Source organism: Rhinolophus sinicus, linkage group LG03 (genome assembly GCF_036562045.2).
Source record: "Rhinolophus sinicus isolate RSC01 linkage group LG03, ASM3656204v1, whole genome shotgun sequence".
Lineage (NCBI taxonomy): Eukaryota > Metazoa > Chordata > Mammalia > Chiroptera > Rhinolophidae > Rhinolophus > Rhinolophus sinicus.
The window spans coordinates 54,004,936-54,018,553 of NC_133753.1; the positions used below are offsets into that span (position 1 = coordinate 54,004,936).

The window sequence follows — 13,618 nt, forward strand, 5'->3', positions numbered from 1 at the left end:
AGCCAGACAGACAGATAAAAATTTCAAGAGGTTGTATAGGAAGTTAGGTGATAAAATCTACATTAAGAAACTAAAGCTATGAAGAAGTCTTTCTCCCTGTCTTCCTTTCTCTTCTTCCTCCTTTATCACCCTCCCTTCCTCTCTTCTTTCGCTACTTTTTTCTTCTATATCCACTTGCCTGCCCACCTCCTGCTAAGCTATCTAATTACCTGATCACTTATCTTCTAGATATTTCCTCATAGAGAACAGCAAATAAGACTTAATTTGTCTAACAAATACTGAAATTAAAGTGATAGGAACATTAGTCTTATTTCCGCAGTAAGATTAAAAGCAAAAGGAAATGGAATGAAAATAGAAGTCATAAATATATAGAAGGGGTTTTCCCTCTTTTTTGTTTCCTTATCTTTAAAGAAAGGTATTGCATCTTTCTTATTTATCTTGTTCCCTTTGGTATTAATTAATTTGCCACAACTATATTCAATGAGGTTACATCTGTAAACCACCAGTTATAACCCTGGTCCCTTAGTAGGCATTCAAAATTATTTTTTGCTTTTATCTTCTTTTAGTTCTGGTTTTAAATATCACTGTTTAAGAAATCGTGTCTCTGGTTGCTTTAGATAATGGTTCCCAATTGTGGACACATTTTAAAACATAGGTGCCTTGACCTGACTCCAAACTTATGAAATTAGAACTTTCATATAATTTATGCAGTGACCCTTGATTAGTCTAGTACCCACTTGGCACTATAAATGCTGTGTTTCCCTGAAAATAAGACCTAATCAGAAAATAAGCCCTAGCATGATTTTTCAGGCTGCTCATAATATAAAATAAGCCCTACCATATTTCTGCGAAAATAAGACCAGGTCTTATATTAATTTTCGCTCCAAAAGATGCATTAGGGCTTATTTTCTGGTTAGGTGTTATTTTTATTTTTGGGGAAAAGCGATAGTTGTTGCAACATTATTCATTATATTTCCTACGCTGTACTTTACATCCCTATGACTATTTTGTAACTACCAATTTATATTTCTTAATCCCTTCACTGTTTTCACCCAGTTTCCCAAAAATATGTTATCTGAGGAGCATGAAATCCTAAAACTCTCCCCCACTCAGAACAGCAACCTCCTTGGTTACCAGTGTTTATTTCCTCTCCACTTTTTCTTGCGTGTACAAAATCATTCCTGCTTTTTTGTTGTCTAGTAATGGACTACAAGTGTTTTGTTTTTACTCAATTCATGCAATTCTGTAGAAGCCTTAAAAAGACTGTCTTACATACAGGAAAACAATTTTTTTGCTTAAGCCCATATCAGTCAAAAGAGAAAACTGGGTAGAAGACTTACGTTTTGTCCAAGAAGTCCATGAGTGGTCTTAATACAATCTCTGCATCCATTGCTGCACTGTTCTTATTAGATGCAGTATTTCCATTTGTTCTCATTTGATTTAGTTCAAAACCCATCTGTTTTATACACTCTTCAATGATAAGCTGGAAACTGAAAATAAGGAATACAAATACTGTAATAAAAGCAAGCATTTATGCCTTCCTTTGCTTGTGCCTTTTTAATTCAACCCCAAAGAGACTGATCTGTTTCAAATGGTGTGAATTCCCTTGCTCATTAGTTTGCAAACTTATTGTTCAGCTGGAAAAGTTCTTATTGCAATGAAAGCTACATGGACCCACATATGTAAAGTAGATAAAAGTAATGCTCTTCCGGTTGAATTAAATTGAGTGAGGGTTCATTCAGCCCTCATCTCTTGCAGTAATAGCTGAAATGTTCTTCTTAGAATTGTTTGAGAAAATGACTGTTTTTGAAAGATACCTGGCATCTGGGTACACCTTCTTCATTTGGCTTCTGGGACTCCACACCCTCTAACTTTACTGGCTGCTCCTTCTCGATTATTTGACCTCTAACCATTGTCAGACTTAGCAAATAAAAATGCAGGATGCCCAGGTAATTTGAATTTCAGATAGTAAGTATTTTTTAGTATAAGTATGCCCCATGCAATATTGGGGACATAGTCACACTAAAATTATCCATTATTTATCTGAAATTCAAATTTAGTGGGGCATATTTTATATTTTATCTGGCAACCCTACATTGTAATCTAGGATCAATCCTTAGACCACTCCATTTCTCTATCAAAAATCACTTTCTTGGCAATCATATCTAGTCTCATGGCTTTCATACCATCAATGTACTGGTGATTCCCAAATATACATCTGTAGACATGACTTCTAATGTAAATTCCAGGCTGTTTTATTAAACTGCCTATGTAACCTTTCCACTTAGAAGTCTAAGTTTCTCTTTTATCCAACATCTAGTCCATCAGCAAATGCTCATAAAGTATCATAAATTTGAGAATCTATTATTACTTCCACAAAGCTACTATAGACCCACCCACCATTATCCTTCATCTGATAACTTATGTAGCATTACTATGTAATAATTTCCTAAATAGCCTTTCTGTTCAACCATCTACAGATACCCTGTTAAAATAGAAACCAGATCATACTCCTCTCTTGCTAAAAATCTTCCAGGGTTTCCAGATCCACTTAGAACAAAACCTAAAATGTATTTTATGGACTTAGTTAAAGCCAAACATAATCTGGAAACCTCCCTGATCTCATTTGTTGAGATTTTCTTCTTGGCTTCGTTGCAGTCTAGCCACAATAGCCTTCCGGTGTCCTTAGAATTCTCTGAGTATGCTCTTATTCCATGGCCACTATTATGGTCCCCCACCCCCCATGGAATTTCTCATGAGTTTCTTGGTCTCTCACTTATTTTGGGTATATGCCACATATCATGCCCTGAAAGTTTTCTTGAACACTTGACATGAAATGACATTTCTATCATTCTCCATTATCTTAAATTTTTTTTTTCTTAATTACATTATTATTTGACACACTACATAGTTTTCATTTATTTGTTTATTGTCTGTTGCTCCAACTACAGTGGATTCCCAAATATACATGACTTCTAATGTAGGGCAGGGACTTTCTTTTTCAGCGCTACGTATCCACAAGATGTCATATCTCAGACAAAGAAGTTGCTCAAGAAATGATTGAAGGTCTCAATGGACACGTTTCATTCCACCCACCCCTATTGCCTCACCACTCTAAGAATTTAAATAAGTCTGTGAAGAGTGATTCTTAGCATTATTACTATGTTTTCATTCTTTATACCCCTATATTAGTTTTGGTGATTCTTACCAAAGCAACAGCAAGTAATAAGAGCTTTAAATAGTGGAGACTTAGCATCACCATTCCTTTATACTGTCGTATTTCCAGCGACAGGATTAATTATAACACATGTGTAGGCAGGAAAAAAAAAGTATTTAGGAGAATGGGATCAATGAAAAAATGAAAACTTGGGAAATGGTCACATTACTAGAATAGTAATGATTAGAAAGAAAGAGTTCATTTTAGTATTGCAATTTAGTCAGACTCATTCCTCTTCTTCCTCTACACACAAAGATTATAGAATTCATATTATTGGAGAAGTATCCAAATGCACCAATTCCTCAAATTTTACATAGACGTTTAGGAATTTTCACTATATAATGCATCTATTATTAATTAAATAGAAAGACTACATTTATTTACCAAGGTATGCATGCATTCTACAAATATTTAATAAATACTTATTATGTGACAATCTCAGTTACAAGGTGCTGAAGATACAGCAATGAACAAGACATAAAATTTCCTGTTTTTGTAGCACATCTGAGACCTTTTATTTTAGAATTTATATTATGGAAATATTTCAGTTAGCCTGTTGTCAAATATTTAATTTTTCCAGTTTTTGGCTTTGCTATCTAATATAGGAAATCTTTGATAAATCTTAAATGGTCTCAACTTGGATATTTTTCTTGCTCTTTATAACAGGTTTATAAATATTGGTCCATAATTTTGAGCATATAGTCAAGGCCTGATTCTACTTCTACCATCATGTTGGTCTGTTTCCATCTTGGCTCCTGACTTTTCCTTGACTTCTTTTACTGCTGACAACATTCTCGTCCCTCTGGACTTGGCATTTGTATTTGGTTCCTTGATCCTTGGATCTCAGCTTGCCCCTACAGATGTGATTCATTTCTTGGTTCTCTGAATATTTATCTAATTCAATGAAGCATCCTCTTTCATGCTCAGAGGTCCAAAAGAATCCAAATGTATGACCAGTTGGCATTTACCTGGCTGGACCTGCCTTTGGACATTTGTCTGGTAGTGGTTGTGGGAGAGGGTGATGGGGATGATAGAGAAGGTAAGAAGCGGGGGTGGTAGTGGTGGTGGGGTCTGTTATTCAGTGAGGGGAGAGTTGGTAGATAGAAAAGGTGGGCAATAGAAAAGAAAGGTAAATAATGTTGGAAATTTTGAACTGGTTGATTTACCACTGGGTTATCAGTGATCCTGTTGAGTGTAGTAATACTCACCTTTGAAGTAACACTTTCTTTCACACTGATTCTCAAATCAGTGTATTGGGTGGAAGATAGACTAAGCAGAAGGTATGATACTCACATTCCAAAAATGTGCAAATATTTTCCTACAACAGACAGATATGGTAAACTCCCACCAAAAGCTGGCTGTGTGTGTGGGATCAGGCATATGGAGGAAGGGTTATCAGTGTTTGAGAGAGAATTCTATCTCCTGTTAGTCCAAGGTGAACCAACCCATATCTGCATTTCATCTAAAAATCTTTCGCCTCTATCCATTTTGGGTAAATTGACCTAAAAAAATCTTTTTATTCTATCCATTTTTTTTTGGTTGAAAATGTATTTTTTAGTCAGCTTGAATTATTACCAGTTAATAATGACAGACTCTGTGAGCACCCAAAAAGCCAAACACAGAAGAATTCCTATGAAATGTTCTTGAATTCTTTGTTTACTTAATCCAGCCAGCCCCTGGTACCAAATAAATCATTAAAAGAAATGTAGTAAATTAAAAAAAAACAACAAAGAAACTTCAAAATATGTGTGTAAGCAGAAGCTTAAGTGGCACAAGTTTTGTAAATTTTAAGAACATCTTTATGATCGCACTGAAGGGATATCACTTCGTCTCAGTTCCTAGGTGGGTGCTCTGTGACCATGTCAGGAACCCAGGAACTTGGGCTTCAGATGTGTGGTTTGGCTCTTCCCTGGCTTTACTGCAAAATCATCTTACTTGCCACATACAGTAGAATTATTGAACTGTGGGTTTTAGTAACACCAGATGAAATGGAGTTTGGACAATTAATTATGCACATAATTTTAAAGCTCTAGACTGCTAATTTAGACTCTAGGAAGGGTAGCTCCAGACAAAATTATCCAGTGTGACTTCACAGCATGATCGCACGATCATTATGGACTTCCCTCCCACCCTGTGGAAGTGATGTAGATCTGATTAGTAGTGTAGGACATGAAACCATAGACACAAGGATCTAAGAATTATTCTTTTTATAAGCATGCCATGTCGGTTATTTATTTTAATAATCCTAGCCCTAATTCAATAAAGTATTAAATTCTTTCCTATGTTTATAGAATAATGAAGAAATAGATACTGGGCAACCAGAGTTTCAATATCTAGGTTAAAATAGCTGGGTTCCTATGAACGAAGCCCATCAAGTGCCCTCCTGGACACCACTCCTTATTTCATAACTGAAGTTTGCTCTGAATTTTTTCAAATCATAAATTACATTTCACCTTTTGTAATCTGAACATTCTCCCCCATCAAACAAAATAAAACAGCACAAAATAAAAAGTATTTGTTCATCAAGATGATTTGGGTACATTACAGAAAGTAATTTGAATATACTTTTTCTATTTACATTCTAGTTTCTATTCTGTTTAGTCATCTTATTTCCCATAAAGTTACAAACACCTCTAGCTATTCCTGACCTTCTTTTATCCCCCTAACTTTGCTATATAATCTTGATTTTTGCTTTCCTCACTGAAGGCCACAGTCTTTCTTTTGGCTAACCACAATTAAACTCACAACTGGAATAAACAGACTTAAACCTAAAATAACTGATTGAGTGACCCATTGCTAAGTGTCACCCCAAGTCAGACCCAATGAGCCCCCATTGTTTGGGACAATGTCTATCCTTCCAACTCCAGGTAAACAAAACCTTCAAATTGCTTATTAAGATCTAGGCCAAGAAAGCCTAGATCATCCAGGTCAGCTAACGACATAAAATAAACGGCAGAGTGACTACCCTAAGCTCAATACAGCAGGCTGTGTCTCCCTCAGAATGTGACCTGTGAAGGTGGGCTCTACAGAGACAATCAGCACACCCTCTGATACCTGAGAGGAGGCCAATGTGGGATTTTTTTTTACTTTGCCTTATTCCTATATTTGAGAAAAAATATGAAGCTTTTGATGTCTTTTTCACTTTATTCTCTCTGATTTATAAGTGGCATAACTATCCATAAATGTTTATTAGGAGGTTATCTTTTCCAAAACACAATAATAAGTAATGAGTGGAAGTCAAAGAGCTAGCTAGCCCTCATCGTAAAAGTAAGTTTTAGTTTCATCTGATAACTGGACACATAGTTTAAAATAGTAAGTCAACATTTAGTGAGCCAATATTTCAACCAAGTTCTGTTTGAAATTAATGAGCCTCTTTAAAGGTGTGTTTGCTTTCCTGTTTATTTTAACATTTGATGATGAGATGATGGCCTTGTACTGTAGGACCGAAATGAAGTTTATATAGGATGAACTCTCTCTCTTTAGAACAATACCATAGGCAAGCAAAGATAATTCAAAAAAATAGAGAATATATGAACGTATCAGTAGTTTCCTATGGAGTAATTGTATTAAGACCCCTAAGCCCTAAAACCTAGAATTCTGATTTTATTCAGTTATGGAGTTGGAATTTAGTAATTCGGAAGTGCAACCACCTTGATAGATATGGCATTAATGCAATTCATACTTCCTATGTATGTAAAGATTTTCTCCCTTCCTTCTTCCCACCCTCTATTCTTTTAACAGTCAATTGCTAAGCTCTAAACACTACAACTGCAATAGGAATGAGATATGGTTTCTGCCCTTAAGAAGCATATAATCAGGTGAGGGAAATAGGCAAGTAAACCAGAACTTAGAGCAGTGTTGTAAGTGCTATCCAACTAATGGATACAGTTCTGGGGAGCACATAGCAAGGCATCACTATAAGATTACAGGGTCATGGAAACTTTCCAGAGGAGATGATACCTAGATTCAGTCTCAAAGTTAAACGGATTTAGCTAGTCATCGGAGAGAAACAGCACTGACGGCATGGTTACTATTAACTGAGACCTATAGCCTTTGGATAATAACTACTTAGGCCACTTACCTTTCACCGTAAGTGACGCTGAGCTCATCCAGAACCCCACTGAGTTTAACTTGAAGTTCTTTTAGAATAGTACTAGCTTCAGGATCTAGCTGCAGAGAGACCATAAACCACATTACTTAGGAGTTCTGAGAAAACATACTTTTCTTTTATAAGCATTTTGCTTGTTATAAGGTAACATCAAATTAAAAAAAACAAAAAACACGTGTAATTTTTTCACTTCCTCTTTTTATCTTTGAAATCAAATGCAAAATTTAGAAAATTCTAAATGAACCAGAAGAGGTTTTATCCGTGAAAAAATTGATCAAAATGCATAGCATGCATACAAATAAGAGCTAGATAGCAAAGCCTTTGTTGACTATAGCAATGGGCTGCAGGGCATAACAACATAAGCTTCAGGACATGGTAACTTCATAACTTAGGAAAACTAACAATACATTAGTGGAATATACATATTGCTTCAAAGTATATTTTCATCTTTAACATCTCTGTAAATGAATAGGCCCCTTAAAATTTTTTTTTAAATTGGTAAAAATCATTTTTTGAGTATTGCATCATGCCTTATTTGAAAGTGTTTTCATATTTTATCAAGAGCTGTAACAGGCTAAACCATTATCCAAGTGCTCCAACGTTTCTCTGGAAGTGATAGGCCTGACTTCCCTCCCTGGGTGTCAATTTGCAACTCAGAGTTTAAAATTCAAAGTAGCCTGTTTTATTTATTTATTTAAAACATTTGTCTTTAAATATTCAAGTATTACTAGCTTAGAACTAAGCAACTGAGTAAATTTGGGGGCAAAAGAAAAAAATAATTAAATCGAGATAACTTTTTAAATGCTGTTTTTATAGCGCAAACTTTAAAAGCCAACTTTTCTTTTTATCTAATTTCAGTTCTTAAAGGAATGTTAATATTACAAAATAAGTTACACTATAAATAAATAAAAACAAACAAATAATCAATCTATTAACGTGGCAGAATATTTTTATAATTAAAATTAAACATCAACACAAACTTACCAGCATTTAGAAAAATTTATCCTGTTCGTTAATTATGATTTTGCAAATAAGTTGTTAAAACAGAATGATTTATAATAGATGTAGTGTATCAAGCTGATAGAAATTCATGTAAATGGAAATCGAGCCTATTCTCTGATATTTAAGCCAATCTTCCTTTGAGTCTTTAGAAATTCACTTTCCTACCATTAGTACCTATAGTTCTTGCACAAGCTAGTCTATTATTGAAAAGAAGCGAATGTAATAAAGCCAACTTTGGGGAGTAGAACAAATTAAAGAAGGGCTCAGTGTAAGCAATGGAACCTAATAATGACACCAAATGCATATAAGACCCAATATCATTTTAAACTCCTGGGAGCCAGCCCAGAACCCAAAAGTAGTATATACTGATCCTGCAATCATCCAAGAGCATTTTCCATTATTAAGAAATTGTTAGGGAGAAGTATTATTTATATACCTCAGCTGCTGGGTAGCTTTAGGTTGTGTTGACGTGACTGAAAACATTGGATTAGAAATAAAAAAATGTATTTGGCATCGGATATGTTATTGGTTATATCAAACCAATGCTTGATGTTAATCATGATTTAAATCCAGTTGACTGCAGGAGTGGTTAGTTTCTGCCCCTCTATCAGAGCCTACGTGCTTCTTCTGAACTCTTTATATCTTTCTTCTGTCTCTATCATCAGACAGGCTCACAGCTCTTACCTACAGACACAGAGGCTGCTATAACAGATATAGACATCTCTAGGAGTCAGAAAATTAGAATATCCTCGAGTCTCATACTTTCTGAGAGTTCCATTCAGCTACAACTAGTTGCAAAGCAGTGATTCAGAAAGAAAATTAGATAATACCTATTTAAAAAGACCTCACACTGATATGCATTTAAGCACAATTATCCTAATAAACCATAACTCTCCAACCTTTAACCAAGAAAACATATGTGGACTGTCCCAATCATAGGTAACCCAATCATAGGTAACCATGCAAGCTGAATGATTTTATTGTATGTTATTGCTATTGTCCTAAAACCAAGTCTAACCTTATTTCACTTGGATGAAAATGCTGGGGAATAGGGAATGAGAGAGAATCCCCTCCATATGGTCTTCTGCAGACTCCCCACTCCTTGGCAAAACATATGGGTGGTAGGTTATAATTCTCCAGCTACATATCTACCACCTCCAGGAAAATGTATGACAGTAGAGTTCTCTTCAGGAAATGAGGTTGCTTGTTATTTAAAAATCTGTATTTTGTTTTCATATTTGTTTAATATACACATTGAGGTAGTTTGTTCATCTGTTAAGATAATGAACTTAAAAATCATACAAAAATGGTTAGATAAGTCAGTTGAATAAAATCATGCTATTTTCCCATAAATTATTTTAGTCTACCTTAAGTATTCTAGGAATGGATTTTTGTTATCAAATAATTGGCTGTTACTTGAAAATCTGAAACTGTCAAGCTATAGCAATTTAAACGTTGGTTGACAATTTTCATTTCTTAATAGAAGGATGAGTCTCTAAGTAGGTTCAGAGAGAATGCTTGTAATTAAGTCAAAAGAAAAAAAAGAAACAGAAAATTTTTAGCTTCAGTTAAATACCAAAGGTGCCAAAAAAATGTATACACATTTTATGAGATGTTATCTATGTATTACTTTTCAAAGTTGAATTGAATTACGTAGCAATGTGTAGTATGACGTTTGTTCAAAAGATGGTCTTAATCAAATTAATGCTAGTGTCATTCATTGTATTACAATTTCAATACAGTTTTTTCCTTTCTTAAAATGTGTACACATTGTTTTTGGCACCCTCTGTATTTGATGTTTATCTAATCTAAATCATTTCATCAAACCATTAAAATCGGAACAGTAATTTTGAGGTCAATATTCAAATTGCAGGTTTTTGCAATAATAATGGGCATAAGAATCACGCTTATCTAATTCCGTGTTTCCCCGGAAATAAGACTGGGTCTTATATTAATTTTTGCTCCAAAAGACGCAGTAGGGCTTATGTTCAGGGGATGCCATCTGGAAAAATCATGCTAGTGCTTATTTTCCGGTTAGGTTTTACTTTGGGGGAAACACGGTTATAAAATAATCTCTTTAGGCAGGAATTTTACCAATTGTTGAGTCCTGCATTTCTTGATATGATCAAATTGAGGACATTTTCCTTACTCCTATAAACTCTCTAAAGGTTTTAAGAAATAATAATTTGGACTTTGAGAGTTCATTGCTTAAATTACCAAAAGCATATATTACAAACTATTGGCGTCTTTGGAAAGATAAAAAGATACCTAAATTTTTTTCACAGTTTTAAATCTTAGCCTAGTTCTGTTAAGTAATATGATATCTAACATCAAAATTAACTTCCACCTTTTTCATTTAATTATTGAATTATTATTAAAAGACAAAAAAGGAAAAAAATTCAAGCATTCAAAAGTCACAGTTAAAACTTCCTAAATTAGACAGCGAAATAGCAGGTGTACCTGAACAACTTAATTGGCTGACAAAAAATAAACAATAAATAGCTCCATGTAACGAGGTATTCAATGAAAATTTAAGAATACTGAATCACATTCTGAGTTTATAGTAAAGCTTGCAAAACACATTTTATCCACATTCTGTGAAAGGTTTGGGAATTCCAAAATCTAGGCTAGCGAAGTGTGGTTCTAATGATCAGAATGAATCTTAGTTATGTACAGGTAGTATCTGAATTTTTACTCCATTGAGATATTTTACACTATTGAGCCGTGGTAATATAAATGACTTATCTGGAAGAGACAGCTAGCAGGCAAGGTATTAGGTTGGTGCAAAAGTAATTGCAGTTTTTGCAATTGTTTTTAACCTTTTAAACCATAATTACTTTTGCACCAACCTAATATTTTATAAGTTCTTTTTTCGTGAGGCTCACTTCTTTTCTTTTAAAGACAATTTACTAATTACCTCCTTTTGCAAATCTTCTCCCAAATGTTGCTCCCCCCAGGCAGTTAGTAGCTTTAGCTTCTGCACTAACTATTCTTTTTACTATAACTGTCTATACAACCTCTCTTCTAATTGTTCTCTCATAAATCTCTGTCTTCCATGGCGGAACTCTGTTTTCGGTTTCTATCGAGGCATCAGCCCCAGTGTCCTGCATGCCTAGGCATTTACCAAATATTTGAGGAAGGAGATTAGGGCAGAAGGAAGCATGAACAGATTTCCTCAAAGAAAATCCTGATATCCAGAGAACTCCTCCTTGGAATGATACTTTGCATTGATTATTAATAGAATACTTTTGCATTTGAAATGTTTCATTCCTTAGCCACCATATATTTTGGAGTTAACAGCTTAGTCCTGATTTCCAATATTTGTCTCATTGCAGGACCATGTCAGATTACATCCTGTTACTTGTTTGGTTCAAAAAATATGGTTACCATACCCACACTGCATGTTTGTTTTCCAGCACAAAGTCTTTCCCTAGGGGAGCTAAAGGGGATTACATTTTATTCCAGCTTCTTATTACAACAGCAACTGTTAAATCAACCAACCATCAATATCTTGCTAGATATAACTAGTGCATTGGAAAGTGGCATTTAAACTCTTTTGATAACTCAATACAAACTCTTGAAAAAATACGACTTTGTATGGCAGAAGTTAAGGATCTTTATTCGTTTTTCACAGTGTTCATTACTATCTGATTTCCTGTCTCTTTTCTGTAGGCTACCAGGCTGCCTTTCCTCGTATTCAGCTCATCAGTGTTAGGGTTCCATTATTTGTTCATCTAAAGAAGCTCCCTGACCCTCATCTTCACAGGATCCAAAATTTGATCATTAGTCTGGTGGTCACACCCTCCTCATGACTTCTGCAGAAAATCCTTTAATAAATGCTCACTGCACCACTATTGCTATGAGAGAGTAAGTCTCATTTCCAAGAAAAAAATGTTATTCAACTTGAGCTCTTGGTTCCTTCTTTTGGATTTTGTTTCAGCAAATATCCTTTTCTATCTTCCATCCCTCCATCATTATTTTTATTACCCCATTCTATAACTGTGCTCAAATAACATTTATGTTAAAATGGAAACTAGAATATTGAAAGAAAAAACCCAATTTATTTGGAACTTTTGTATCTTTTCTACTCTTCAAATTGCTCAAAACATAAGTGTAAAACTTGTTGCCTCCACGTCCTTATCTCTTAAATATCCATTAAGTCTGCGGGGTGAGGTTTCTGCTCTAGATACTCTGTTGAAAGGCTCACACACAGGTCACCCACGATCTGCTAATTATCACATCCAATGATTTTATTTATTCTACTTAGCCTGTATTCATACTGTTGTGGATTCTATTTCTCAAGCTCTTTATGTGCTTGCTTCTCTAGAGACTATCTTCTCCCAGCCCTTATTTTTCTGCCCATGCTTTGTCTATTTCTTTTGTTGACCTCTTTTCCTCTGTTTATCCATAAATATCAATGTCCTTCAGTTTTCCCTTCCCACTCCTTTTCTTTTCACTCTTTATTCTCTTCTTGAGCAATCATACTCATCCCTACCGTGTTTCCCCGAAAATAAGACCCAGCTGGACAATCAGCTCTAATGCGTCTTTTGGAGCAAAAATTAATATAAGACCTCATCTTATTTTACTATAATATAGGACTGGGTCTTAATATAATATATAATATAATATAATATAATATAATATAATATAATATAATATAATATAATATAATATAATACTGGATCTTATATTAATTTTTGCTCCAAACGATGCATTCGAGCTGATTGTCTGGCTAGGTCTTATTTTCGGGGAAACACAGTATGGCATCAACTACCACCTCTATGCTAATGACCCCCCAAATCTATTATCTACACCTTTACCAGGATGCCTGAGCATCATGTCTATATTGCCATGTGCCGACTAACCAAGACTTTGATGACGTCAAGCTCAACATATCAATGAGGGAACTTATTACCTGCCTATCCTTCACTTATTTGTATTCTGATTGTCTCTGATTTGATTGACAGCATACAATTGCTTAAGGCAGAACTGTGAAAGTCATCTTTGACTCCTCTGTCTCTCCTTTCCACATTCACTTTGATACCAGATATGACTGACAATATCTCTGAAATGTTTTCTTCATCTAACCTATCCTCATTTTCTGATGGAGGATTTTCCTCATCCAGATTATACTACAATCATTTCCAAGTTGTGTTCTTGTACCTGTTTTCCCTCTTCTATTCCATCCTAACTGTTCTTAGAGTTGTTTTAATGAAGCTCAAATATGATAACGGTGCCTGCTAACCCTTTCCCTCTCCACTCCCAATGGATTTCAACGAGGGAAGTACTTC

The 13,618-nt window shown here is 34.8% G+C and overlaps 1 protein-coding gene across 3 annotated transcripts in view; it reads right to left on the minus strand.

The window, feature by feature from the left end:
- UNC13C (unc-13 homolog C) overlaps window positions 1-13,618 on the minus strand; it is a 504,352-nt gene that overhangs the window by 69,593 nt on the left and 421,141 nt on the right. For all 3 annotated transcript variants that reach the window (XM_074327725.1, XM_074327724.1, XM_074327726.1), the window contains 2 exons: window positions 7,299-7,387; window positions 1,341-1,490 (listed from right to left, as the gene is read on the minus strand). In XM_074327725.1, coding sequence (XP_074183826.1) covers window positions 1,341-1,490; window positions 7,299-7,387 — 239 coding nt within the window. The remainder of the gene's footprint in view (window positions 1-1,340; window positions 1,491-7,298; window positions 7,388-13,618) is intronic.